General features: G+C 35.6%; 1 protein-coding gene across 2 annotated transcripts in view; it reads left to right on the forward strand.

Annotated features, from left to right (window-relative positions):
- Positions 1-25,933, forward strand: part of LOC141735894 (long-chain fatty acid transport protein 6-like) — a 41,768-nt gene extending 15,835 nt beyond the window's left edge. For both annotated transcript variants that reach the window (XM_074569349.1, XM_074569348.1), the window contains exons 6-11: positions 8,819-9,013; positions 17,711-17,801; positions 19,745-19,943; positions 20,583-20,680; positions 22,670-22,800; positions 24,805-25,933. In XM_074569349.1, the coding sequence (XP_074425450.1) occupies positions 8,819-9,013; positions 17,711-17,801; positions 19,745-19,943; positions 20,583-20,680; positions 22,670-22,800; positions 24,805-24,981 (891 nt within the window). In that variant the 3' untranslated portion in view covers positions 24,982-25,933. The remainder of the gene's footprint in view (positions 1-8,818; positions 9,014-17,710; positions 17,802-19,744; positions 19,944-20,582; positions 20,681-22,669; positions 22,801-24,804) is intronic.
- Positions 25,934-27,905: the final 1,972 nt, after the last annotated feature.

The following is a 27,905-nucleotide window of genomic DNA, read 5'->3' on the forward strand; positions in this document are numbered from 1 at the left end:
CAAAAAATTACAGGGTAACAAAAAATCAGAGACCATAAGGAAAATCAAAACATACGAAGGGCCTAGCTTTTACAAACTGGGCTTTTTTCACTGCTAGGCTAACATGATTTCCTCAAAGTCATCTTGCTTCTCTCCAACACTTGCCAACTTTTGCTGTGTTTGCAGCCTCAGATGCTAATTGCTCCCCTTTTCTGTCCTTTAACTGCACAGTTAGAGCACGACATTTTGTTTTACCCATTTTATCCAGTTCAGTATCCTGAAGCAAGAATGATAGATTGATATACTTCATTTTCTAAAACAGGCTCTCATTTTTAAATCCATATCAAGCGATCGTAGAGTTTAAGAAGTTTTAAATAAGTTTAAGAAGTTATTTATACCATCATTAACTGTTTATATACTATATTCGTATATATAGTATTTTTATATATAGTATAGTATATTTTATAGTATTTGTATATATAGTATTATATAGTATATAGTATATTTGTACCATCATTAACTATTCATTAACTGTATAACTATTCTATTTATTAATTTATGTGCATACTTTCCAGGAGCTGGCATGTCTAAACTCTTTGCTCTGTGAGTCTATGGGGTTTTTTTGGTTTTGTTTTGTTTTGTTTTTTTGCTAGCTGGCTAAAGAGAAAAGTAATGTACCTCATCAAGAAAAATTAAAATTATAAAATTAATCAGTTTGACAGCTAGGTACTTGAAGAAAAGTAGTAAGTATTTTTCATGTTAAGACTGGAAGAGAAACATGTTCACACAAATAAGTGGAACGATTTCAAATATGTTATGCAATCCATTATTATTTTTCAAGTAGGTGAAATAATTTGCCCAGTTGTTATCTCTCTTTAAGTTTCATTAACTAAAAAGCACTATATGTACTGGCAGCATGAGAAAGATACAGCTAATGCAAGTTTTAAAGCTCTGCGAAGATATTAGGTGGGCAGTGTTCTCAAGGTTAGAGTACCATACAGCCCTTCTAATGAACATAGATTAAAACCACAGTAATTACCTTAAGTACTTCGTTCATTTATTTAATGCTAAATTTGAAATAAATGGTATATTTCTAATAGTTGGAGGCCACATTGTGGCCTTTTATTTCATAGATTCTGAACAGAACTTTTGGCAAGTCTCTGTAGCATATAGACTTTTGGCTTAGCTTTCCGTATTAGTTTTTTCTTGTTTGATCTTTCTGCCTCCCACTCACATCTGCAACAGCTCTTGAAGACTCTTTTGCAGTAGAATTTTTTGAAACCTGTTCTGCATCCAGTTCGGTTTAGTAACCTGTTGTCTGGAAAGAACATTTGTTAGAAAAGGAAGTTGTCTTTTTTCCTTAAGTACGAGTACAAAGACTTTGTATTATGTGATGTTCATAGATTTTGCTGGGCTCCTAAATAACTGAATAAACTTCATGCCTGCCCTCTTCCAAGCTTTTTTTCTGCAGTCTTTTGATTACAGTGAAAGTACAAGAGCCAGCATTGATGGCTAGTAGCCATCAGTAGCTACAAAATGGATTCCGCTCTAAGATATTAGCATGATTACTCCAGTGAAAGAGAATATTCAGCAAATTATTAACTTGGTCTTGCTGGCTGACATTGCTCAAAGCCTCTATTAACAGTGATCTATGAAATTTCAGAAGTATGGCATAGCGTAGCTCCTTATTTCCTCTCCAGGCAAAAGCCTTGGCAATACTTCTCTACTAATCTGTGGATACATTTTACTTCAAAGGTTGCAACACATTTAAAATTTAACATTTAAAGTGTATACAAAATCTTCCTAATGTACTTGCAGATTCATTTCGAATTTGAAGTAATGAGCTATTTATATAATGCATAGCGTCCTGAAGCTTTTGGAAAGATATGAATGGTAATGCAGCACGTCTTTCCTGCTTTTCCATAAAGGAGACGTAAATCCTGAAATGATTTACAAACAGAGGCTAGAAATCAGTTTTCTTGATCACTGTATCCTGTCTTGTACTCTCATAAGCTGTCATACATTATGACATTAATTGTATAATTTATGATACTTTGCATGAACTTGGTAAGCTCTTTATTAAAACAAAAGTTCACTTCTACTTGTATTCAAATTCTATTTTGCAATTAATTATATCATTGCTTAGAAATTTTCTTTCAATAGCTGTCCTGTTTTATGTCTGTTTTGTATTGAGCCAATGTTATCCTTTGGCATCAGTAGCATTTCCTATTTCCTTGGGGTTACCTCAAGCGTATAAGACCATGTATATCAGCTTTCAGACTTTATTTTGCTAAGCTGAAGCAAGCCAGTCTCTCTACTAGATCCAGTTTGGCCAAGGTTTCTTTGGATGGGATTAAGATCTCTGAAGTGACTTTAGAAAAGATGCTTAAGGATTTATTTTATTAAAACTCTTCTGTGTTAGAACAATTGTAATTCAGAAGGAGGAAACAAGGAAGTCAATGCTGCTGGGATAAGCAAAGAGAATGAATGCTTATTTCCCTGCTGTTGACTCTAGTTATAAGGGGTGTAAGAATGGAGTTTATATATGTTGGACAGCACTCTATCCCACCTAGAAGAAAGCTTCTTTGAAGGAAGGGAATTTGATGGTCAGGTAAGGAAGGAAAAATGAGTCAGCAGGCACTTCTCTACAATGCAGATTTTGCTTGGCATCACATTTTATTCCCCATTAAAGTTTAGCTCAATTTATGTTCAGTACTGAAAATTGTTCTTTCCCTTAACCATTAAAACGTGGAGTGGAAATCTGTCAAGCACGTTGACGGTTTTCAGCATACACATTTTATTAAATACGCCAAACCACTGATGTGTCACAGCTACAGGCAACCACATCTGTGTGTTCCATTTGAAGTCTCTGAATAATCTCTATATGTCATTAAAATGTTATTTACTGGGGAGAATTTTGCAATTTATTTATTGTTCTGGTAACCTGTGGTTTTTTTAAAAAATTCTGCAAGCACTTGCTTATGTCGTAAGCAGATATCATTATTAATCCAAGTTGTTAGTGATTTACCACAGTGTTAACAGTGCCTAAAAGGAGAATTGAACATTCATTGTACATGCAGTTAGAGAAAATGGATTTTTTAGACTACAAACATAGTCAGCACATCTGAGATGAAGTTTAGGAATGGAGCTGGGATTTGGAAGCTTATATTTTTTTCCCTCCAGACTATATCAGTTGATCTAATAAAAAAGTATACTGTATATCACACCAAACTCTGTGCTTTAAATTGCCATGACTACAATAGTGTTATTTTTAAAAAGTGGGTTTAAGGAGAGATTATAATCCCGTCCATTTTGGCTGCTGTCTTCTGATGTGTGTACTGGCATATCTCTCTTGGACTCCATCCACATAATGATTCTGTGTTTGTTTTCTCATTCTTCCCACTACTAATGGTAAAGGTTTTCAGGTTTTCTTCCTGAAAAAGTCTTCTGTAATGTTTGTAGAGCTCCTTTGGCCTTAGGAAGCATTGGTTTTCCATACCCAAAACAGCACCGAAGGCTAGTTGCCATGTCAGCTATTGGTTTTAGCATGGTGGCTCAAGACCTCTCTCAGTCTTTAACAGGGCAGTTAAATTGACCCATTTCCTTCCTTACAGCTTCTTTTCCTAGATACTCGTCTTTTGTGTTAAGATAGTGGAATCATGCAGAAAAAGACCTGATAGTGAAGCCTAGAAATCACAGTCATACTTTTAAAAGGGAAGCTTCATATTGCTCACAGAATACTGCGTGCAATATGAAGTGCAAGAAATAATCTGTGCGTGCTTTAATTCTCTGAATTGACCTTTGGATAATTTTGTGTAATTTGTTTTGACTTGTGGGCTCCTGGGGCAATCACCAAAAATACAACAATCTACTTCGTATCACTGGGTGGAACACAGATAGAAGTAACTTTATTTTGTTGGTAGATACTTTCTGAGGAAATAGAAGTACAACTAAGAAAGTATTTCCTATTAGAAGAGCTAAAGGAAGAAAACTCCTGTCAGAATCTAATCCTATTAGATTATCAGGAGGCTGACTAATGAAAGTGAGCTGTGCTAAATAGTAAACAACCAGTTCCTGAACTAGAAGGATGTGTGCTGTTTCTAAAATTCCCATTCCTTTCTTATGGTGCATCTCTTCAGTGCCCTTCCTGTTTTCTTTTAATTGTATTTTTAAACTTGGGTATGTATTTTGCTCAGAAAATCTAGTGCAATTTACAACTGGGCATTACTGAGAAGTGAATGTTAAGCACGCATCTTGAAGAATTTATTACATCTGTCATCATAATGGCAGCAGGACATCTCTCGTCTTACAGTCTCTCTACTAACTACCTAATGTCCCTTTTTTCAGGGCTAATGTGTCAGCAGAGAACTGGTGAATGTGTTGCTACATGCACTCCTTGTAAATACGTGAATGGAAATCCTGTCATGGTCTGTCCATCATATTTTATATTTAACAGATGTTTGCATTTCTTAGGCTCTGAGATCGCTTTTAGTTTCATCAAGGACATAATACAGGAAACATTTCATGCCTCCTTTGCTTGAAGTTGCCTTTGCTTCTCTCCATTTGGCTTTTCCTGCTGCAGAAATGGTAAAGTAGGACAAAGAACCTGTTTTCTTGTATTCTTTTAAAGCAACTGCTAAGTACATTTTTATATAGCTGCAGTCATGAATCCTTCCCGTACCAATTAATATACTGTTGATAGCACTTTAAAAGGCATTTCTTTTATCAACTACTTAATCATGTAGATAGTCCACATAGTTTACAAAGAACACTTAAGGAGGAAAGACTGGCAGATGAAAAATCCCAGGTATGTGGTATTTAGTGTAATAGGGCAGATCTTGACTTGTCAATTAATTACTATACAAATGAAACAAGCACTCAGAATGGAGAAACAGTGCGTCAGAAACTTTATGATGCATGCAGATATTTGGCATACGGTTCAAAGATCTCAGCAGAATTAAGAAAAGTCCAGGTGTAAGGTAAGAACAGTTCTTCCCTATTAATGCTTCAAAAAGGCATTGAAAAAAAATGTTTCACCTTTACTGTTAGAAATAAGTGGGTATAGACTGAATCCCCATTTTATTTCACATTATTTGAACTTACTTATGGTGGTTGACAATGGCAAGGCACTGAATCCTTCATATATGAGATATTGTGAGGAAATACAGCTTTTAGTGAAGGAAGTATTAACTAGGTACTATGCTGTTGCAGTAGGCTGACAATACGCATGCTGGCCAGCTGCATACCAAATGTTGCACGGTAACTGGCTGACGTGCCACAGCTTGTTCAGGTGTCAAGAATGGCACAGGGATAGTAGACCTTGTCTCCCAGAAGAGATGACTCTAGGTAACTAGGTGACTCCTTGGAGTTCCTCCTGCTCTTATAATTCTGTCTACTGTACTGGAGGGAAGCTAGTTGATGAAATGCCATCTGAATATGGCAGAAATTCAAAGCATGACTGTTTGGTGCCATAGTCTGTTTAAAGAATAAGTTCCTGCATACTTAATTTATTTCAATTTTCATACATTAGGACACCCTAAGTGTGCATCACTCAACTATGTTTCTAGAACTTGTTGGAATTATCATCGCTTTACCTTCCCTTCTCTTATTTATTGCACTTTATTTACTGCGTAAATTTTCAGCCAGAGTGCCCATGGATACCAACACGCCTGCCCTAGAGTTGGACTCTGGCAGTGATCTGGAGAGTAGTACAGATGATGAATATATAGATCAAGTCATGAAAAAGGTGTTAAAATGGCTAATTCCATTTTATTTACTGTGATTCACTTTCCATTGAAAGTTAGTTACACGTAAAGTCAACATGAATTAAAGTCATATATTATACAAAGGTTTAGATAAAAACATGTAAAAAATAGCTATATGAATTCACTTACATGTAAAACTAATGTGAATTATCACTGTTCAAAGTTTCCCTCATTGTAATAATTTTCTTCATACTTATTAAACCTGCTGGGAGATTAAATTACGTATAATTTCCATTCTTACGGTTGAAAGGCTGCTAAATGCATGACAGTTTTAATGCCTTTTCCCCAGAAAGCCCTGCAGTGGGAGTCTTGTATCAACAGATGGGTAGAGCTGTGGTGGAACAGACTAAATCACAAATACGGCAGTTGCAGCAAAGCACTCGAACAGAAAATTTACCTTAGTTATGAAGAAGTGAATTGCTGCCCTCTCTTTTTAAGAAAATTCACTTTCTGTGATGAGTTCTTGATGACATCATACACCTTCTTTGTATTTTTGCAGGAGGGCTGAATGCCTTCCGAGAATACTTCCTAAAGTGAGGTAGTATTGTTGACAGGTGTTAACATTGCAAGCACAGTAGAATGCTGACCTGTCAGGTTTACTCTGCGTCTTTTCCACTAGAGAAACAACTTCGTGCTGTAGTAAAATAAACCAGCAAAAATATTCTTTGAACCTGCTCTGGCCGGGGGGTTGGACTGGATGATCTCCAAAGGTCCCTTCCAACCCCTACAATTCTGTGATTCTGTGATGCTGTAACATGAGGAATTGACGGTATTGAAGTAACTGCACTTATAAATGATGCTGTATTTGTCCTTTTGAAAAAAAAACACACAACATAATCCATTGTTTTCTGGTTCATCCTAGTTTGTGTCTTTTCAGCAAATAGACTTAAATGCGTTTATTTTTTTAAAGTATAAATAACAGAAGCAAACTCACCTGCTTATTAACTTGGTCTCCAGAGATTTTGAAGGTTCTTAGCCTGATTAATGACCCACTTAATTAGTGTGTGTATAGATACGCACATATTTGTCTCTTCTGTTCATTCTGGAACAAAGGATTTTTGTGAAAGAATCTCTAGTGCTATTTTTCATATCTGAGCAAAGGCAGTACATTTGAATAATTCAGCGGCGTCAGCAAGGGGTAACTACAGTTCAGTTACTGACATGTTAATTTCAGTTTAGCAATGAAACTGTAATGGAAATAACCCACTTTGAAAAGTTTTAAGTTGATCTGACTGGAATATTCAAAAGATGGCAGACAGTCTTCTGGGGGAAAAAAAAAAGAGTTTATAGCTTTCCAGACAAAGTTCAAAGTAGCACTGAAACACTTTCTCTTTTTGCATCTAAAGTAAGAGGTGAGAGAGAGGGAGAAGGAAAGTATTGGGTTGTTGTGTAAAAAAAAAAAAAAAAAAAAAAAAAAAAAAAAAAAAATGTTAGTGAAGTGGTGAGTGATGTAGTTTTGAGGTAAAATAGCAGGAAAATGCCTCAGATTGTAATATGCCAAGAGCTACCAGCAGCTAGTGAAATAGGTGAATCATTCCAGCAAGAGGGACTTAACTTCCAGAAGAAAGACTCTGAAGCTTAATAAAGGAACTTTTTATCTCTTTATGAGTTATTGGTTTTGAAGAGGGAAGAGCAAAAACTCGGTTCATCTTTGTGATTTAGGGGAGGAACTTAAAATTTTACTGTGCTTGCAGTTTTTGTTACACAAGTGAGAATTCACAATCCTCATGAAAAATTGAATTTGGCGAAGACATAACCCTCGGAGGAGCAGTCCTGTCTATATACTCAGTAGAAGCTTCACTGGTTTTAATATCCAAAATACTTAAAGATTCCTGGTTTAGTCAGCTGACCAGATCTCATCTTCACAGAAATAATTTGCTGTACTTTTATGCCACATTAAAGGTGCTAAAATGGATTTTCACTCTAAAGACATACCTAATTCATACTGGATTAAAGTTGGAAGGGGAACTTTAATAGAACAGAAAATAGGGACTATCTGCTTTCTTTAGTATATGTATGTGGATGTGTGTATATATATATATACACAAAAATATATACAGATATAAAAAAAGTGTGAATATATGTGTGTAAGTGTATATGTGTTTGTATACGTTTGTATAAGTGTACATATTTAGAGGTATATACAGACAGTGTTGCAGTACCAGAGTGCTATGCAGTTCTAAAGGTATGTGGTAACAAACTGTACCTGTGTTTATTTTGTGCTGTCTCACTTCTCAGGCATTCTTCATTGCCATTTGCAATGATTAAAAATGGAGCCTTATTTTAAAATAGGTGAAATCAGAAAAAAAACCAAAAACAACAAAATAACATTTTAGCTCTTGTGCCTTCTGATACTTTGATTTAAATCGGATTGTATTTTAAAGGTGCTCCACCCAATCGCAAGGTTTAGGCATGTATTCATAAAATTAGAGGGTCTCACTGAACTGGCTGGACACAAACTATTGTGTTTCTTGTTAATAAAACATGGGAGTTGACAACAGTAAAGCCTCAAGATCACCAAGAAATAATGTATTCCAAGTAACATTGAACAAAACCTTGCAAGTCTTAATATTGAAAGAAATACAGAAGATGACTCATACGTAATGTGTGGGAAGAAACAGATATTACCAATGTGTGAAATCTGATTGTTGCTTATAATCAGTCTGAAGACACAATAAAGTAACTATTAATCTATGCAGACTTTAATCCCTTGACAGAAATAATTCCTGCTTTTCTCTGTTCTTCCCAGTTTTCTAATTCGTCTGAGTTAAAACAGACTGAGTCGATACAACTTTTAAAATGTGGAAGTGTTTATATAAATTAATGTAGCCATTATTCAGGAAATAATTTGCTTGTTTAACAAGATAATAGTTTTTTGATTGCAGTTTGCTACCTTGTTGCTGTAGGCGAGCTATGCCAGCTTTCTTTAACTTCTTAATTTCTGTTTTTCTTTTTTTGTTGTTGTTTATACTTTATGTATTTAAAGAAGGTACATTTTCCCCACAATATATGCAACAATCAGATGCATTTATCAGTATATTATATTTTAAATTATTTATTTCTTTTTTTAACAGAAGGAAGGAGAAAAAAATCACAAAGTCCGATTAGCAGTTGGAAATGGAGTAAGAATTGATGTATGGAGAGAATTTTTAGACAGATTTGGTGCTGTTAAGATCTGTGAGTTTTATGGTGCTACTGAAGGAAACATTTGTTTCATGAACCACACAGGAAAAATTGGATCTGTTGGACGCACCAATTTCTTTTATAAGGTGACTATTTGTTTACATTGTACTTTGTAAAAGGGAGTGCTGAAGGTAAATGTGTTTCTCAGTTTGACCACAGGACATGGGGCAGCAGTCATAAATCCAAGGCAAATTTTCTAACTTTGTTATTGCAAGTTGAATTGACCCTTTGTAAAATCTTGGCTGCCAAAGTATTGCAGATAGTGCTTAGCACCCAACCCAGTGATACTTTCAGCAGTAATGCTTAGATTTTTCTTGAAGTTCACAAGTCAAAAGGCCTTGCCTTTCTTCTGACAGTTTTGAGTAGGTTACGAGTGTCATTTCAAATCTCTACTATATTAAGGGACAAAAGAGGAAGTCGGATTTGTTTTATTACCAAAGGACTCATTATCTGTGAAATAAACATACAAGTGTCCTGTTCTGACTTGGTGTTCTATGCATTATATTTAAAACAGTTTTCAAAGAGTGTATTTATATTGCATTTTGCATATTGCTATGCAAATATTTGGCATAAATGGGAATTAATAGTACTTAAAGTAACTTACAGGCAGATATAACTTTAAGAGGTATTTTATACCTAGGTGCAATTAAACATAAGTAACACAAACTACATCTTGTATCATTATTCAGAAATTTCAAAGATATCACAATACAAATATAATCACTGTTAAGTAATAGTGACAGAGAATACTTGCCAAGGATGTTAATTTAAAAATTCTACGCCTCTTTATCTACCAAGTCTGCTATATTTATTTGGTTCATTCTATGTTACTAAACCAAGAAAAAAACATACCTTTTTTTCACTGCTTATTCAATAATCTCTGTTTTGTATTTCATCAGCTTTGACAATGGAAGTTATATGTCTTGGGGAAGAGGAATACATATTATTTATATCACATACATTGGCTTTTCCTTCATCCATCTGAGTAAATGAAGAAGAATTTATTTCAGCTTGAAATTCAGATAGATTTTTTGCCTTGGGTCCTATTAATACCACCTCTTAAATGGTTTGAGAAGTTAGTAAGTAACATATGTCCCAAACTTAAGCTAATAATATGAAAGATTACTTAGCAAGGCTTTCTAGCAAGGAGACTAGATATTTAACATTATGTTCTTTTTTTTGCCAATTTTTACTCTTCTTGAAATAAATAGGGCTACACACATTACCTAGAATGTGCTAATTAACTGAGATACTTATCCATACTGAGATAACTGTCTATATATACAAATCCTGCTGACTTAACTGGCATTTGTGTTCCTGAGGAGAACTGATAGTAAAATGTCCAGACAAAACTTTTTTTCAGAGAATGATGTAACACTATTGTTTGGAAATACATCAGAGAGATCTTCTGGTGACATGCAAATAGGTTTCTGGGCAGCATACGTTCCAGGGTCCACAACTTCAATACAGCATCACCACATCGTGATCACTGCAGACTACTTTACAACTTGGGGCCAGAGAAATTCTTCGTTTCTGGGATGGGAACCCAGACTGCAGGGAGGAACCTGGAAACACTCAGAAAAACACCACAAGAGCGAGTGTGTTTTTCAGAAACTGTTGAGAGCTCAGGAATTTAAGCAGACTGGCTCTGCTGGGTCTCTGTTCTGCATGATTGATGCTCTGTAGTACGCACAGTGGACATGTGGTGCTGATGGGTGTCTCTAGAAGGGTACAGAACCACTACAGGAAATCAGGAATCTGGAATTTAGGGAGTAGTAGGTGCACCAGGAACCTTAGAGCCCATGTTAATTTTTGTTTCAGACTTTTCTAAGTCACATGCATTAATTATTTTAAACTTTTTAATCTTATGAAATTTTAAATTTGTTTCAAACCTGAGTAAACTTGTTTTCAGTATTTCAGAACTTTTGACAGAGTTTTGTCATAAATCATTAACCTTTTGGTTATACAATGTAAAGGTTACAGCAGATAAAGGATTAGACTTGAAATCACCTATTTTTTGATTTAATTATCTGCATTTTTAATCAAGTAATGTGGAGGTTTTGCATTAATCTATAGTGGCACTTCATATGTCAATAACATGCTGTTTCTGTTTCCAAAAGAAAATATTATTATTTTGGGGTTTTTTGCACATGAAATATCCTACTTTTTCTTCTTTAATGATTGGACTTATGATTTGAGTTAGTCACTGCAGATTAGGAGAAAAAATAGCTCATGTAAACTGCAATTAAAAAACAAATGCAGTTGTAACTGAATACTTGATCTCACTAGACATCATTGCTATAATTTATATACTATTCCAAGTTGGAACTGTTGTAGTCTGTGGAAACGTCAGTATAGTCTGCTAAGATAATTATGGATTCTCCCCTTGCTCACTCAGTATGAATATGGAAAGACCATAAGATATTTTATGAACCAGAAAAAGACATTCATTCCATTTGGCTTGGCTTGAAATCAGTTTTATTCTGTCTTTTTCAATGCTCTCTTTTCCCTAGAAATAAGTCTACAGTAAGTCTTCAGTTATTTCTGTAGTTTCCGTCATAAGGAAAGTAGCTAAAGCACATTATTTGTGAGCAGGCTCAATATTCAGCTGCTACCATTCTCCAAGGGCCCTGAGGTCTATTGGCTCCTAAGCCTTCCCCAGTGCATATACATTTGGTGTTCTATGACTAGAGTTTGAGGGGAGAATGAAGGTTGTCACCAAAAACCAGATTCAGTGCTGCGACAAACCTCACCTTGGTTACATTGGCAAGGTATGTCTAGCCAGGTCAGTGGGTGGATCATATGACCCATTTTATGTGGAAATAGAATGGCCCAAAATCTCTTCCAAATCAAGGATGTTTCAAGAGACTCCTCCATCAGGAGCTTTTCCGTAAGTAATATGTTTTTATCCAGAGCATTTATGGTTGTGCAATGCACATGGTCTCTTTCTCTGAAGGAATTTGTGTCAGTGGAACAACACTGCGTATTAATAATATTACAATAGTTACAGGTCTCAAATTAACATTTCTGCAGTCTGTTAGCTACTGGGGCTCTGCTTCTGCCATTGGTGCGGTTCCTCTGGATGGCAGTTCCTTCAGCCTGCTTCAGGACACTTGTTTGCAGGAGCAGCTAGCTCCCTTGTATGCTGAAGCAGAGTAGTGTTGACATGAACAAGGGCTTAGATACAGTGCAGTTTCAGAAAAGTCTAGAAGAGGCTGAGAGAGAAAGGAATGTTGAAAATATCATGAGACATACTTTTTAGTGATTTTATTATTTTTTTTTAAAGTACATATTTAAAGAAATGCTTAAGTTTGGGGTCCTTTCATACGTATTTTTGATCACTCCACAATCTGTGAGTATTGTGACACAAACTATGTATTTTAATGCCGTAGATAAGTTCGTTTTGACTTATTTAAGGCATTTGCCATGTTTGGGGTTTTCTAAATACATTTTACAGGTAACAGATTGTTAAACAATGCATTCTGAAGTGTAGCTGATGTGTTCGTTTTACTTCAGTCTGAATGACATCTGCTGGACATCTCGCAGTATGTAGAGGAGAGCAGCTTCATTTTTGATTTGCTGACCCATGAATGATCTGAAGTTGGAAAGGGAGACTGTTTCCTGCTGGAAAGCAGAGAATAGCACTGACAAGGCCCAGCCATCCAATTCTTGTTTTTTTTTTTATTTCCTCAAGGAAATCCTACAACTTTTGAAACTTTATTCCCTTGACACATGGGATGACACGAGGAGATACCCTTAGACGTACTCTCTAGGGATTTCCTAAACACCTGTTTCTTGAACTGGAAATAGAGAGAGAACTGAGAAAGGGGAAGAGGCTTGTGTGTTTGTACTGTGTGTTACAGTAACGGAAAAGGAAGAAAATTACTCTCTCTACTGGCATAATTGCAAGTCAGAATGAAGTAAATGCAGTATAAAAGCCCATACATACAGATACTGAGGTAGGTTCAAAGCATAATATTTTTAGCAGGGAAAAAAGAAAAGAAATATGAAGGAATTTCTGTTGTAGGTAGTGGGAATGGCACAGTTTCTAAAGGTGAAATGCAGGCAAAAGTTACAGCTTTAAAAGACAAATTGAGCTCTCAGAATGAGCAAAGTAACTATCCCATCAGTAGCTGCCACGGGTTGGAGACAAATACTTGTTATAAATATTAAGGTTCTACATAACACATTAATTTTCATAAATACTTTGGAAGACACAAGTTAATAGGAAGAAACAAATGAATGTTACAGCAGTTGCCAGACATCCAAGAAGCCACTGGGTGCGAGATGTTAACTTGAAGCACTGCTCTTCTTTGCACTTACTTATTTTCATTCTATACCCTTTATATAAGAGGGGTTGGTTCATATGCTGGAGAGTGTCACTGTGGTATATGAACAAATCCTTCAATAAGGATGTTCATATAAAGTCAATGACCAGAAAAGTAGAAGCCTGTGAATAGCTTTTTAGTTGTTAAAGCTTAAAAATGTTTTGCAAAGAAGATAGTGTATAAATTAACATAGTAATATAATAAATTACTGGTTAATATGTGCATCTGACATACATATGTATGTAGTTAACATTAATTATTAATTTTATTATATATGACATACATTGTGTGTGTGTGTGTTTATATAAATGTGGTATGGGAAAACTCTGTAAGACTCTCAGTCATGTTATCAAATATATATCTAAATCTCTTTCTTACACTGAAATTCTCACAAAGAACATGCAATAGGAGAATGGGACTAACAAGATCCAAGGAAGCTTGTAAGAAGGGTTAAAAATAACCCATGGCAAGTTAAAACTCACGGCACCTGAAAAAAAACAGCACGTAAAAAAAATATTCCAAACTTTATTTATACATGAATTTTTTTATTATTTTAAGCATACGTATTCCAACCATTACAGGAATCTCAGTCTCTCTTACTCAGAACTGCATGGATCAAAATTAGCTTTGAGCTGAGAAACACTTAAATCTTATAACAAATCATAAATCATTTCAACATATAAAGTATTCTGTCTTTCACACAGCAACTGAGAATTAGTGTTATGCACTTTTTTCATACAGTTACAGAACTTAAGTGTCAGAAGAGATACTTTTTAGTTTAGAAGTAAACAAAGTTAGGTTTAAGCAAATCTTAAGACCCTGGAAAACTGGATTCACAGAAAGAACATTGATGTGTTACTCCAAGCAGTGGAAGATCTTTGTTCATTGGCCAATAAAAATTAGTGTTGTTTCACTTTTTTGACTAGTTTTGAGCTAAAATAATCTAAGGTATCTAAAATAATCTAAGGTACTTCAAGTGTATTCCAAGGTATTTTATTATAATATGTGGTGATTCAATTAATATCAAGCATAGTTTTAATTTTTTTGGTTTGTATATTTTTGCTAACAAAACTATGCAGAGGACCTATACATCTACTCTTTAGAGCATAAATAAGACATTACAAATATATTTTTAAAACATTTATAAGATGGGATGATACTATGCTCCGTAATTATTTTTTTCTTACATTTCAGTTTTTTAAGATGCTTGGAACTAACTATAGTAAATGGAATCACAGAATAGTTTGGGTTGAAAGGGACCTTTAAAGGTCATCTAGTCCAACTTCTCTGGCAATGAGCAGGGACACCTTCAACTAGGTCAGGTTGCTCAGAGCCCCGTCCAGCCTGACCTTGAACGTTGCCAGGGATGGGGCAGCTACCGCCTCTCTGGGCAATCTGTGCCACTGTTTCACCACCCTCATTGTAAAACATTTCTTCCTTATATCTAGTCTAAATCTTCCCTCTTTTAGTTTAAAGCCACTACCCCTTGTCCTATTGCAATAGGCCCTACTGAAAAGTTTGTCCCCATCTTTCCTGTAGGGCGCCTTTAAGCCTTCTCTTCTCCAGGCTGAACAACCCCAACTCTCTCAGCCTGTCCGCATAGCATAGGTGCTTCAGCCCCCTGATCATCTTTGTGCCCTTCCTCTGTACTCACTTCAACAGGTCCGTGTCCTTCCTGTGCCAAGGGCGCCAGAGCTGGATGCAGTACTTCAGGTGGGGGTCTCTCTGGTGTGACCCCAAATGGAGTAATGGTTTGTAATATAATGCTTTGTTTTATAAACAGATATTCTGCTACAGAATTCAACAATATCTCATCTCTAAAACAAATAACTAAATAAAAAGCAATAGCTTGTGATCTTTGTTCTCTGATGAAGGTTCTGCAAGCATTTACTAAAAGTTGAAACTTTAGGAATTTCAAAACTATTTTCAAAACAATATTTAAACTCACACATTTCCAGTCAATTAAAAAAGAAAGGAAGGGGGTGGGACGCTGTCATTAGATAACATCCAGGAAGCATACTAACAGGCAATAATGTTGCGGTTTAATTAATTTTAAGTTTCGGTTAGATAAATGGTGCTTTTTGTTTGGTCCATTTATGTGGTGCTTTAGGGAGTAAAATGTAGATTAAAATGATGAATGCTGCATGCAGTACTCTGTGAAAATAATATCGTAATGCTTCAACAGCTCAGGCCCTCTTTTCCAATAAACTTTAAATAATGAGATAAAATAAATGTAGGCCTGTACCCAGACTAAATGCTTTGCTCTGGAGCTTTCATTTTCTAGTACTTAATATGAAAAGAAAGCTGTTTGCGCAGCAGCAGCTGTTTGCACAGAATGTATATTGGCATAGTTTCATTATGCGTGTCTAATGCAATATGTGGTGTTTTCACCTTTTAATTATGTATTTGCTTGACTTATTTCAAAAAGCTAAGTGGCATGGGCATAGTTAATACTCTGAAGTTGGAGGCACTAAAACATGTATGCAGCAACAAAAATATAGTAAAAGCCTCAATGGTTTTTAGATCATGTCAGACACTTAAAGTTTCTGAGTACTTATAACAACTTAAAATGATGCATCATACAGCCTAATATGTTGACGAGATACGGCTATTGAGCTCTGGAGGAATGAACAGATAAAAATGGAACTGAACAGGGCACACTGCTGTTCTAATCAAACACAAAAATATCAGAATAACATTTCATTTTATACCATTTCATTCTTATTATTTGTATTATTCATTGCATTTGTTCTGTCATATGAAGCCTATTAAAGTATCTATATAAAAAATAAGTGAAAAAGAACAGCATTAAATGTAGACAGCCAAAAGAAAAGACTCTAAGAAAAAATGACTTCTGTTTATTATGAATACCTCCCATTCTGTTCATCAAGAATAATACAGTTATTGTCTAACTAAGGTGAACTTTTTTGGCCCAGAAATTCTTGATTTTGATAAATGCTATAATCTGTAGTTATTAAAAAAAATAGTCTTCACTTTATTCAAAAAGCGTCCAATTCTTGGACCATGACTTAATTTTGCATGCTATGATCTTGTTCCTTTGATCAGCTGTTAAAAGTATCTTTTTGTTTCATACTTGGGGTAGAAGGAAAACACAGTGGTGAACATTGAAAAGACTCGGTGAAACAAGTTTGTCCATAGGAAGCTGAAATTGTGTGCTTGATGTTTGATTCAGGTTGCTATTTATTCAGACTTCTTTGAAAACAAAATGATGTGCTGGAGCTACAGAAACAATTCAAATTAGGATAAAATAATTATGCGACTCTTCACCAACATTAGTTGCAGGAAAGCAAAAGGGTTTGTTCTGCCTTTTACTTCAGTCACTTCCGTAACATCATCCTTAAATTATATTGCACTTCTGTATTGTGAAGAGTGCAGGTGTGTATTCATATGTTTTTAAAATTTTCTCTGCTTGCCAGGATTTCTCCAGGAGAAGATAATTGTATATCCGTGGTTTGACTAGCTGTTAAATAGATTGCTGATATACTTCTTTATGAAAAGTGAAATCAGAATTCCTAGCTGGGTAAACTGAAGCCTTAGTATAATAACTGCAAACACAGTGATCCATATAGTACCAGACATACGATGTTTGTCAGCATCTCTCAAGGGTCTAATTTGGATTTATGTCACAGTAGAAAAATGAAGTGAAATAAGAATCAGACCCTGTATACTGGAGAAAAAAAGTATTGCAATTTCTGGCATTGATAAGGGTATCTTGCCCTCTCCTTCGGCTTACTCAGAGCCACGTTCTCTGTGATCCTTACACAAGAGGAAGGTTAGTTGCAAAACATAACTAAGAGGTAAGTTAGGTCAGCAGTGTCAGGACTCAAGGGTTCGCAGTATTTCAGAAAAACACAGAACTTACCCTGACATAACTGTGGAACATGCACAGCTACATAACCATGTCAGATGATGTGGGACTACATATCCTCTGGTGCTCGTGATAAGGCTTTCCACTATACACCAGCCTGAGAAAGCTTGAGGCTAGTTAAACAAGAGTAAAGCCCAACAGGAAACAAGTTTCCCTTTGTAAGGAGATTAAGGCCTTTGCTTTGCCAGTTTAGATGTCAGAAGACCCCCAAGAACACTTTTCATATTAGCCACCACCATTAAATGTCAGCTAAGTTCTAGATATCCTGACTCATGTAGGCTCTACCACTGACATGTGGATCCCATACCTTATTTATAAGGAAATTAATAAAATTACAGTTAATTCACCAAGTATTTTTGAAAGCTACAAGATTTGAAAAATGTTTTGATGTTGCTTACCTCCAGGAAATTGTGTAAGTCTACGTACAGAATGTTTTCAGTTTTAAATGAAACTACATTCTACTTGTAGATGAGCAGGACTTGAGTAAGGGTTTCCTTGCTTATATTTGCTGCCACTAGGTGTCACTGTGTAGATGAATAACTGATGACCCTTTTTCCCTTTTTTAGCTTTTTTTCCCATTTGATTTAATCAAGTATGATTTCCAAAAAGATGAACCAATTAGAAATAAGCACGGTTGGTGTGAAAAAGTTAAGAAAGGTAAGTATGTATTTTAGTAGGCTATAATGGCCTTTTGATTGTAATGCAAATACTCCAGAGAATTTTTTTAAGGAGCCTTGCCATTGTGTTACTGTACTATGCCAACATCAGCTATCACTCTTTGCTCTAACAAAAGTAATATTAATTTTTGATCTAAGACAGAACATTATGAAACATACCAGTGCTGACACCAGAAAAACTTAGAAGATCTTTGGATATATTCACAGAAGAGCAGTGTACAAAAGTCATGTGATACTATGTCAGAACATGTAGATAATGACCTCTGTGTTTTTTAAAGGAGGTTAATATAGTGAGATGGCTGTCTAAGATCTACAAGAAAGACTGGTGGATTAGAGTAAATGCTTATCTTTTTGTTGTTGTTGTTAAAGAGGTTATATGATTATAGCTGTCTTCAAAATACTTATCAAGTATCTTGTATCTCTCGATTATTCCTATTTTCAAAGTGTTTATCAGGTACTGAAGCATCTCTGTTGTACTGTAGGAACGCAACAGCTGTAATTAATGCCTAGAAGATGAAGTGAGAAAAACTGATATTAAATGTCAGGGCAGCTGAAATAGATTTTTCAAAGGACTTAAGAGATTCTCTAACAGTTCTTCATCAGAGATGGGCACTTTCAGGAAAATACAGTTCCCAAAACGTGAAAATTTTTAGGAAGTTATCTCTAGGGATGTCAGACTGACCTGTGAAGGGAACACATGCACTAATTATACACCTGGTCTATTTTTTTTCCAATTATATCAGTCAGTCTAATAAAAAGTATTATCTCTATCTATAAGACTTCAGAGCATCATGGCCACAGTGCCACTACCAGTGAACTAAATGCTTTCACCGTAAACACAACCAATTTATGGAAAAAAGGCATGGATCTTTTATGAGAAGGCAGTCTTAAATTAAAAATTGTGCCTACCTTTTGACAGATTTTTATTTTTATATATTGTCATATTTATAATCTTTCATCTAATGTAACTCTTAAACTTTATTGTTCAGAATGTGCTTACAAAATGTTAGGAGTACATACAACTATTCCACTTTCAGCAAACGAACAATCTGATGCTCAATATACGTAACAGGGTAATGCTATCCCCATCTCTCCTTATTTTTTGAGAAAAAAAAATCAAAACTTCTATATTTTGCTCCAAAAATAAAGCAATGAGGCTGTATCACAATGAAAATTCTTAAGAATTCTTAAGAGTAGGTTTAGGCTGGACATTAGGAAAAAATTCTTCACAGAAAGAGTGGTTCGACACTGGAATAGGCTGCCCAGGGAGGTGGTGGAGTCACCATCCCTGAATGTGTTTAAGACTCGTTTAGATGTAGTGTTAAGGGATGTGGTGTAAGGGAGAACTTTGTATAGTGGAGATGACGGTTGGACTCGATCCCAAGGGTCTTTTCCAACCTAAATGATTCTATGATTCTAAGAAGTGTTCTCAGAACTTCTGAAAGGAGACTAAATAGGGATTTAATGCCTGGGTTGAACACCTGCTTTTTATTAACACTAGTTTTTCAGTAGGAAGCTGATAAAGTTGAGACCTATCACTGGAAATTCAATAAGGTGTGGGGAGTGGGACAGATTATTCACTTGAAGTGTGCACTTTGAGAGCATAGTAAACCAACTAGTGAACTCACAACTGATAAATGACAGTTCTGGGAGAAAACTGTTTGATTAATTGTCAGGAAGAAACACAAAAGACTGGGAATGTCAGCGAACAATATTATTCTGTGTCTTTATGGTTACTTTGCATGTAGGAATTGTAAAGCAGTAGAAACAGTTAAGTTTTTATTATTGGGAATTATGTACTGAACCCTGCCAGACTTGGTTCCTGGTCTTGCAAAATCATATGTACCAAATTAATCTTAATGTGTAGTACAGGAATTGTGCAATGATACCTTAGGTTTACATTCCTTCTACTTCTCTGTATAGGTGAGGCTGGTCTTCTCATTTCCAAAGTCAATGCGAAGAACCCTTTCTTTGGTTACGCTGGCAGTAAGAGACACACAGAAAAGAAATTGCTCTGTGAGGTATTTAAGAAGGGAGATCTTTATTTTAATACTGGAGATCTAATGGTTCAAGACCATGAAAATTTTCTTTATTTTTGGGACAGGATTGGAGATACCTTCAGGTATAATCATTGTTTCTTTTCACATTTCTTCATTAAAAAAACATGGGCATGCAGAATAGAATAATACCATTCTATTTGTTTTCAGCCAGGAGTGTTCAGTTTATTACTATTGTGATGTAGTTTATAATGATCTTGAAGGGGATCACCGGGGCTTAATTTTGTAAAAAGTGTTCCCATGGAGCTGGACAGCTCATTTCCAGAATGTTTTGTAGGAATTGCAACAGTCCTTCCCATGAGCATAGAAACTTGCGATGGTTTTGCTCTGAGCAAGGAAGTTGGATACTGAAGTGGAGAAAAAAGTGCCAAATAGTAAAGAGTGGTCACATTTGATACATTTACATACATGCCAAAATTTTGAAAACTATTATATCAGATTATGATAAGCTTTCATCATGCTTTATAGTTAGCTATAAAGTTATAAGCTTTAGCTATATAGTTAGCTATATAGCTAATATGCAGCACCATTTGAATTGCAAGCAGCCTTCTGGTGATCAGATCAATATACCAATGTGACGAGTGGGAACAAATTTGAGGTGTTATTAGCCTGAAATGAATGGAGTTACACTGAAAGTTAATGTTTTTTTGAAGAGGAGGTGTCTGTATGCTTTCATGGGATTGTTATTTTTTCACATGTTTTAGATGGAAGGGGGAGAATGTTGCAACTACAGAAGTTGCCGATGTCATTGTAATGTTGGACTTCATACAAGAAGCAAATGTGTATGGTGTATCTGTGCCAGGTAAAAGAAGCTTTAGGTGTATTTTTTTCTTCCCCTAGGACAGTTCTTAACCCTCATAACTCTTGTATTTCATGCTTTAAAGCTGTAAATCACTTCTGATTGAGTCATCTGTTTAATACCTAGCTAAAATGTAGATGTAGATAAAGAAAATACCACCAGATTGTGAATGAGACACTGAATCACGCATTTTTATGTGTATGCAGTGATGCGTATTTTTGAAAAATTACCTTTCGTGAATTTGTGATAGCTACATAATCTAAATTAAATTTTAAAGATCTATTAAATTCACATCCATGGAAAATCCACACATCCATGTGTCAAAATAAAATGTCAACAAGGTAAGAATTAAAGTAACTCTAAAGGAAAGTGTATGAAGACATTCTTCCATTTTACTTCACTTTTCACTTAGCCTCATAAACCATATGTAAACAGGTATATTACAAGCCCAAGGACTAGGTAAAAAAAGAGAATGAAGAGAAAAATAAATAAATTATTTTTAAGAACCCATTAATTTCTTTTTAATAATTTTTTGGTGTTAATTTTCATTAGACCATCTGGTATTGATTCCCATTCATGCTAAATCTTTTCTAAAATGTGTATAGGTCTGGCTGGGATAGAGATAAGTTTCTTTATAGGTGTCCGTAGCGTGCTATGCTTCATATTGGTGGCTAAAACAGTGTTGATAACTTAACAAACACTTGGCTTTTGCTGAGCGAAGCTTGCACTTTCTCCCTGCAGCGAGTATGCTGGGGGTGGGCCAGAAGGTGGGAGCAGATGTAGGTGGGACAGCAGGCCCAAACTGACCAAAGGGATATTCCATATCATATGATACCATGCTCAGTAATAAAAGCTTGGGGAAAAGAAAAGGGTGAGATGTTTGTGGTTATGGCGTTTCTCTTCCCAAGCAACCGCCGCATGCGCTGAGTGAGGCCCTGCCCTGCAGGAAGTAGCTGGACATCTGCCTGATGGTGGGAAATAGTGAATGAAGTCCTGTTTGTACTTTGCTTGTGCATGCTGCTTTTGCTTTCCCTGTTAACGCACCATTATCTTGATATATCGGTCTTCTTGCTTTCCTTCTATTCCCTTCCCATCCCATGGGAGAAGGGAGTGAGAGAGAAGCTGGCTGGATGCTTGGTTGTTGTCCAGCGTAAATACTGCACAAAATGATAAAAGGGTTAAAAATGTGATAAAAGGTGTCACTTAACTCTAGTTTAAAGCCATACAAGATTGTAATAAAGAAGGCTGACTGAAAATTAGAGCTTCTGCTTTCCTATAAAACATTTACCTGCAGATTCCTACCCAGTTTATGTGACTGCCTTGATAATTGCACTTAAACATAAACAAATCGAGTTCCTCACAGATTTTGTAGCATTAGCAAAAAAAAAAAAATACAGAAAGGAGAAAAAAGATAAGGTTGGCAGAATGTCTCTGCTGTTATTACTAGCTGATGATTAAAGTGTGCAGTTATTTTTGATTGCTGAAGTTCATTGCCTTTATATGTCTTTCCCATAGACTCAAAGTGCTCTCTCTTTCCAGAGAAACCAGTAGGAACTTCTAATCTCTCTCTCTTTGTTAACAACATTCAGATCCACAGTTTTGAGAGAAGATACTGGCAAGAGAGAAAGGCTAAAACTGAGGAGGAGACATAAGTGGCTAAGCTGGGCAAGAGGGTCAGCACTCTCACATTTGTGAGAGGAATGGTGTTGATGTTTATACACATTTATTGATTAATATTGAGCATGGGACTCAATTTACTCTTACCTGCCAAACTCATTTACAGCTTATTGCTTAATTGAGCACTTGAATGATCTCCAAACGTATGTAATACCCTATATAATATGAATGTAATGTTCCAGCTTTACTGAAACTCAGAAGATGATATATGACTGCCAGTTTATTAATGCATTGCAGTTCTTTTTTTAAGGTTCATCACTAAAATGTCAACTTTATTCATGTTTCAAAATTCTCATCTCGCTTCCTTTCCCCCAGATCATGAAGGAAAAGCAGGAATGGTCTCTCTTATTTTAAAGCCAAATACATCATTAGACTTGGAGCAAATGTATAAGCAAGTAGTGACCTATCTACCAAGTTATGCTTGTCCTCTTTTTTTAAGAGTCCAGGTAAGCTGCATTATTGCACGGTGCATACAAATATCTACATCATTTGAACACAGAGATGGCTAAATGAACAACAAAAAGTGCTTGTTCATATATCACTTGATTGGTTTTAGAACTGGTCCTATTTGCTGTCTTCATTAATGGAGTCCTGGGAAAGGAATTTCACAAAAAGTGAATACAATTTGCAGATTATGTTAAATGGGAGGAATTATGCAAGTAAGGATAAACATCATACAAAAGGATTTAGGGAGATTAGAAGCATGAACATGGCAAAACAAAAAGATTCAGATTAGTAAAATGTGAACAATGGCTTCTAGAGAAAATAATCTAAAATCCATTTTCTTCAGTGGAAATGAGAGAATAGATGCAGGAGACTGTGCACAATAAATGAAATGTTATTTGCTGCAGTGTAATGACAAAAATTAAAGCATTTTAAAAGGTACTAGGTAAATTGAAAAGGTCGATTAAAAATGTACGTTATTATGGTCTCTACCATAATCATCTGTCATCCCTATTTGTGTACTGGTACTTTATTGTAGTAACTGTCCAATTTTGGAAAAAAATATAGTCCCTCTCCCAAAGAGTTAAAAATGTAAATGTAATACAATGGACTACATATGGCTAGGAAAAGTGGGAGAGTACATAAAACATACAATACTGATCATCATGGTAAGTGAAATCTGATGAATATCTTCATTTCTGGTGTTTTGAAAACATCATGAAAAAAGCAAACAGAAAAATGTTTTTGAAGGTATTTATGAAAGAAGTCTCCTACATCTGAGGAGATGATAAAAAAAAATAATCATTGTTTGAAAAGAGAAGATAAGTTCTGGAAGGTGGTTCCCTGGGCCAATGAGAGATTGAATGCTGATTCAGAATAAAGGGGAGCAAAGGAGAAGTCTGTGTAGGACCTTGAAATTGAAATTTATATATAAGTATATATATCTGTCTCATAAATCCAGGAAGATACCTTTTGCAGCAGCGTTCTGATACAAGCAAGCAAGATTACACTTCCCAATGTTGCAGTAGTCAGTTTACGAAATCATGAAAACCTATTGCTATATAGGGGTACAAAAAAGCCTTTACACTGGGCAACAGGAATCTGAATCTTCGACGTAGGCTGGATATGAACTATCTGGAATTCAATTAGAATTTAAATGCCTACATTACAGATGAATTGCTGTTGGTACTGTTGTCATTAACCAAGAGAGAAGGTAGCGAGTGGAACTTCAAGGGAAAAAATGAAAAACCTATTGAGTTTGATGTGACATGTAATCACACTTTAGAAGATGTCAGAATGTTTCCAGACCAACAAAAGCAGGTAGATACAATCTGGAGGTATATCTGGAGTAGATAGAATAGCTGAGATAATACTTAATTTTTTGTTTTCGGAGGTTGTTTGCACATATATAAAAATGTAAAGACAGGAGAGGAGATAATGGAGAGAGGTCATAAAGTGGGGCTGAGAAGGGGTGGGGAGGACAGAGAAAGGAGTCTCTCTGGAGATTCCTCACACTACTTTTTCCAAGGGACACAGTGACACTGAAAAGAAGCTTGAAAACATAAAATGTATGGTAAAGATCCACCTTTATTTGGACCTGGCTGAGTATGAGTATGGTTGATCTAGTATGTGATTCTTTCAACCCTGTATTTAACGTGGCAATAATCACAGATACAGAAAATTTCCTGAGTTTTATCATTAAGAAGTTCTTGATTCTCAGATTCCTTACAATGTGTAGGTTTATGATGTGCGCAAATGAAAAAGCTAGATTGTCTCAGGCAGGCTGGGGCTGCACCAAATGAGACACTGCACAGCGATACAGAAAGCAATGTGCCATAATTTTTTTCCACCGTGTCTCCGGGTGTGGGGCCATAGCAGCACAAAAGTTCTAGTTTTCCAGTGTAATGAGAATAAACGTATTAACCTTGTATCAAGTAAGATTTTCAAAAACGAATGTGGAAGTGAGCACTCTTCTCTTGAATAATAAATCTTTCTCTTTTCTATAGGAAAAAATGGAAATGACTGGAACATTCAAACAACAAAAATTTCAACTGGTGGATGAAGGTTTTAATCCATCTACAATTGCTGATCCTCTTTATTTTTTAGATAATTCTAAGAAAGCATATGTCTTGTTAACCAAAGAAGTACATGAGATGATCTTATCTGGGAAAATGAAACTTTAATTAACCTAATAATAGGCTATTAAGGGACAGTCTCTACAAGCTGCTGTAAGAGAAAACAGTAGCATTGATTATTGTATTTATACGTAGTTATCCAGAATAATATTTTATATACTTGATACTTACGTTCAGATGTATGTTGTATCTTTCCTCACTTGATCATTATTCACTAATAATTTTTTACCTCTTGAGACCAATTTCTAAGTAAATTACCTACGTGACTGAAAATGTGTTCTGAAAAACGTGACTGAAATCTGTTTTATCTTAATTTTGGAATATAAATGCTGAGTCTGGTAGTTTCTCATAGTAATAAGTGAACATAAATGATATGTGTTATAAAACATAGTAAAAAGAGACTTGACATATAAAGGTACCGTGACACAAGTTGTTGTTTCTAGAGAGTGAAAATATGCCAGGAACATCTTTTTTAAAAGTAGTTTACATTTCATATATACATCTGAATATATTTTAAGAAATGAAGATTTGATAGTGGTTGGAAGAAAAAAATCTGCAGATGACTTTTCTGATGGAACATAAGATGAAAAAGCGTGAAGCAGAAGCCCTCCAAACACAAAACTAAGAGGTTTATACTAACATCACTGCTGAGATTTTTTTGCCGTAATCTGTGCTCCTTCATTTGTTAAACTGGCTGTTTGGAGTGTCAAATTCTGAAGACAGAGCAAACTTTTGTGAAATGTTTAGCATCAAAACAATAATAGGCAGAGAAAATGTGCACACTTAATGGGGAAAATCACTTATATAGCATAAATAGATTTATTACAGCACTTTGTCATGCATATTGACTAACAAATAGCTTCCTTACTCGTACTAATGACTGCCAGAGATTATTATTTTATGAGTATAAAATAGAGCAGAAATTTTAAAAGTCTACATCATATGTTCTAATGCATTGCTTTTAAAAAGTTTTTAAATAAAGTATATGATTATCTAAACCAAATTCCGTACTGTCTCAGTTTAAGTCTGATTGGGTAAAGCCTGTTTTGTAGCCTGTTTGGAAGCACTACTTGCACAGTGTCCTCCTTTAATGGATTGTGATGCCAGCTTTGATCAGCTGGAAGCAGTATCATAGAATAACTGAAAGGGTGACTCTCTTCAACACTGGGCATCAGAAGTCTCTCTTCTATCATAACTGTGGTATTAAACCAGGCTCTTATGAAAGAGTAGGATGTAACATACTTAAAAAAAATATCTTTTCTTGTTCCTTTCTACTTTGTTCATCTAATGACATTAGAACTTGTGTCAGCTTTTGACCCTCTGATTATCATTTTCATAATTTTCCTCTAAAAACCCAAACCAAGGATGCAGTAAAAAACAGACGAAGATTCATAGCTTGGTTATATTTCTGAATAAGCGAGTTTGCAATTTTGTGATTTACAAAGCAGCAAGACCAAACAGTACTTACGCCAACATCATGCTTTATGTTGGCGTAGATGTTAATGTAATTGTTAAGTACATAAAGGTGAAAGGAGAGGACTGCTGGGTAAGGATGGAAGGGATCACGATGGTCTAGCAGTTCCTGAGCAGTCCCACTTTTCATACCTGTTTCTTTATGTAGTTCCCAAAATGGTTGTCTATGACAGAAAGCTGGGGGAGGTTTGCTGCTTATTCAGACAGAGGGAAGTACCATTGCTCTGTTCTGCAGATAGTTGCGCTTTCCTAGTCAATAACTGCAAATTTAAGAATCAAGTATTTACCATAAAGTTAAACACAACTTTGCAAGTTAGTTTATAATTTTGAGCAAATTTATGCCAATCTTACCATAAGTGTGTGCTGAATATACTTCAGGATCCCTTTTCTTTTATTACAACAGTAAAAATTATGCAGTCCCTATGGCAAATAATTTATTTTAAAAATCATTTAAAAAAAAAGTACCCTGAGCTCCACAGTAGCATGTTTAATCTTGTAATAGAATATAAATTAATATAATGAAATCAAATGCTTAGCTTGCTTGCATATCAGATTTACGACTTTTTTGAATTTATTTTGCTTTACAGTATTTGATACTATTTATGACTAGTGAAAAGGTTCTACCACTCAGATGCAGCAGAAATGAGAGGGGGAAAAAATGAAAAACAAATAAGGAAACAAGTAAATACCTTTCCATATTTAAAAAAAAAAAAAAAAAAGGAAACAAAAACATGTTCATGAGTGTCACCATTCAGTGGCTTATTTTGTAAAGTACCTAAGATGAAGAAGATGGATCCTGTGTGGAGTGGTTAGGGAGGAGAGTGCATTAGAGGAAGAAAACTGCACGTGTGCTAACTTTCACAGTCGGTCCACTACTAGGGCAGCCAGTTGGTGCTTCTGAGCTCTGCGGTGCATTTCAGCAGCAGCAGGAATCTTTTAACTTGGCTGGCTTGAGCAGCCTACAGGTGTTTGTTTCCCAGCTGTGACCACTAGAGAAATACAGAATTCCTTACTCCCATGCACTGTCTCAAGAGACAGGATGCTTATGACATCAAGGAAATAATAAAGGGAAAATCTACGGACCCATAGGCTCTGTATTTCCTAAAGGGAAAACCGTGTATAATTGTCAATCCAGTAGTTTCCTTTCTCTTAGCCAGTAGGCTAGGTGCCAGCAGATGCACTGGAGCATGTTGCAGCAAAATGTCACATTTCCCATGGATATGTAAATTGTTGAACAGGCACTGAAGTTAGGCTGAATGGTAATGATGTTCACATCAAACACCAGAAAGGGCCTTCCTTTCAGAATGAGAAAATATTTGGACCAACCTGTTTGTTTCCTACCCTCATACCCCAATCAACACGTGGAGTGGCTGAGGGCTGATGGCTTGAGTGTCGCTGCAAAATTATGCCCCAGTATGTGACCGTGAAGTTTCATTTCATGTCGTTAGGGGTAAAGAAGCAGCTGAAGGTGGCTGAGGTGTGGATGGAGAGCTGCACTG

Source organism: Larus michahellis, chromosome Z, assembly GCF_964199755.1.
Source record: "Larus michahellis chromosome Z, bLarMic1.1, whole genome shotgun sequence".
Lineage (NCBI taxonomy): Eukaryota > Metazoa > Chordata > Aves > Charadriiformes > Laridae > Larus > Larus michahellis.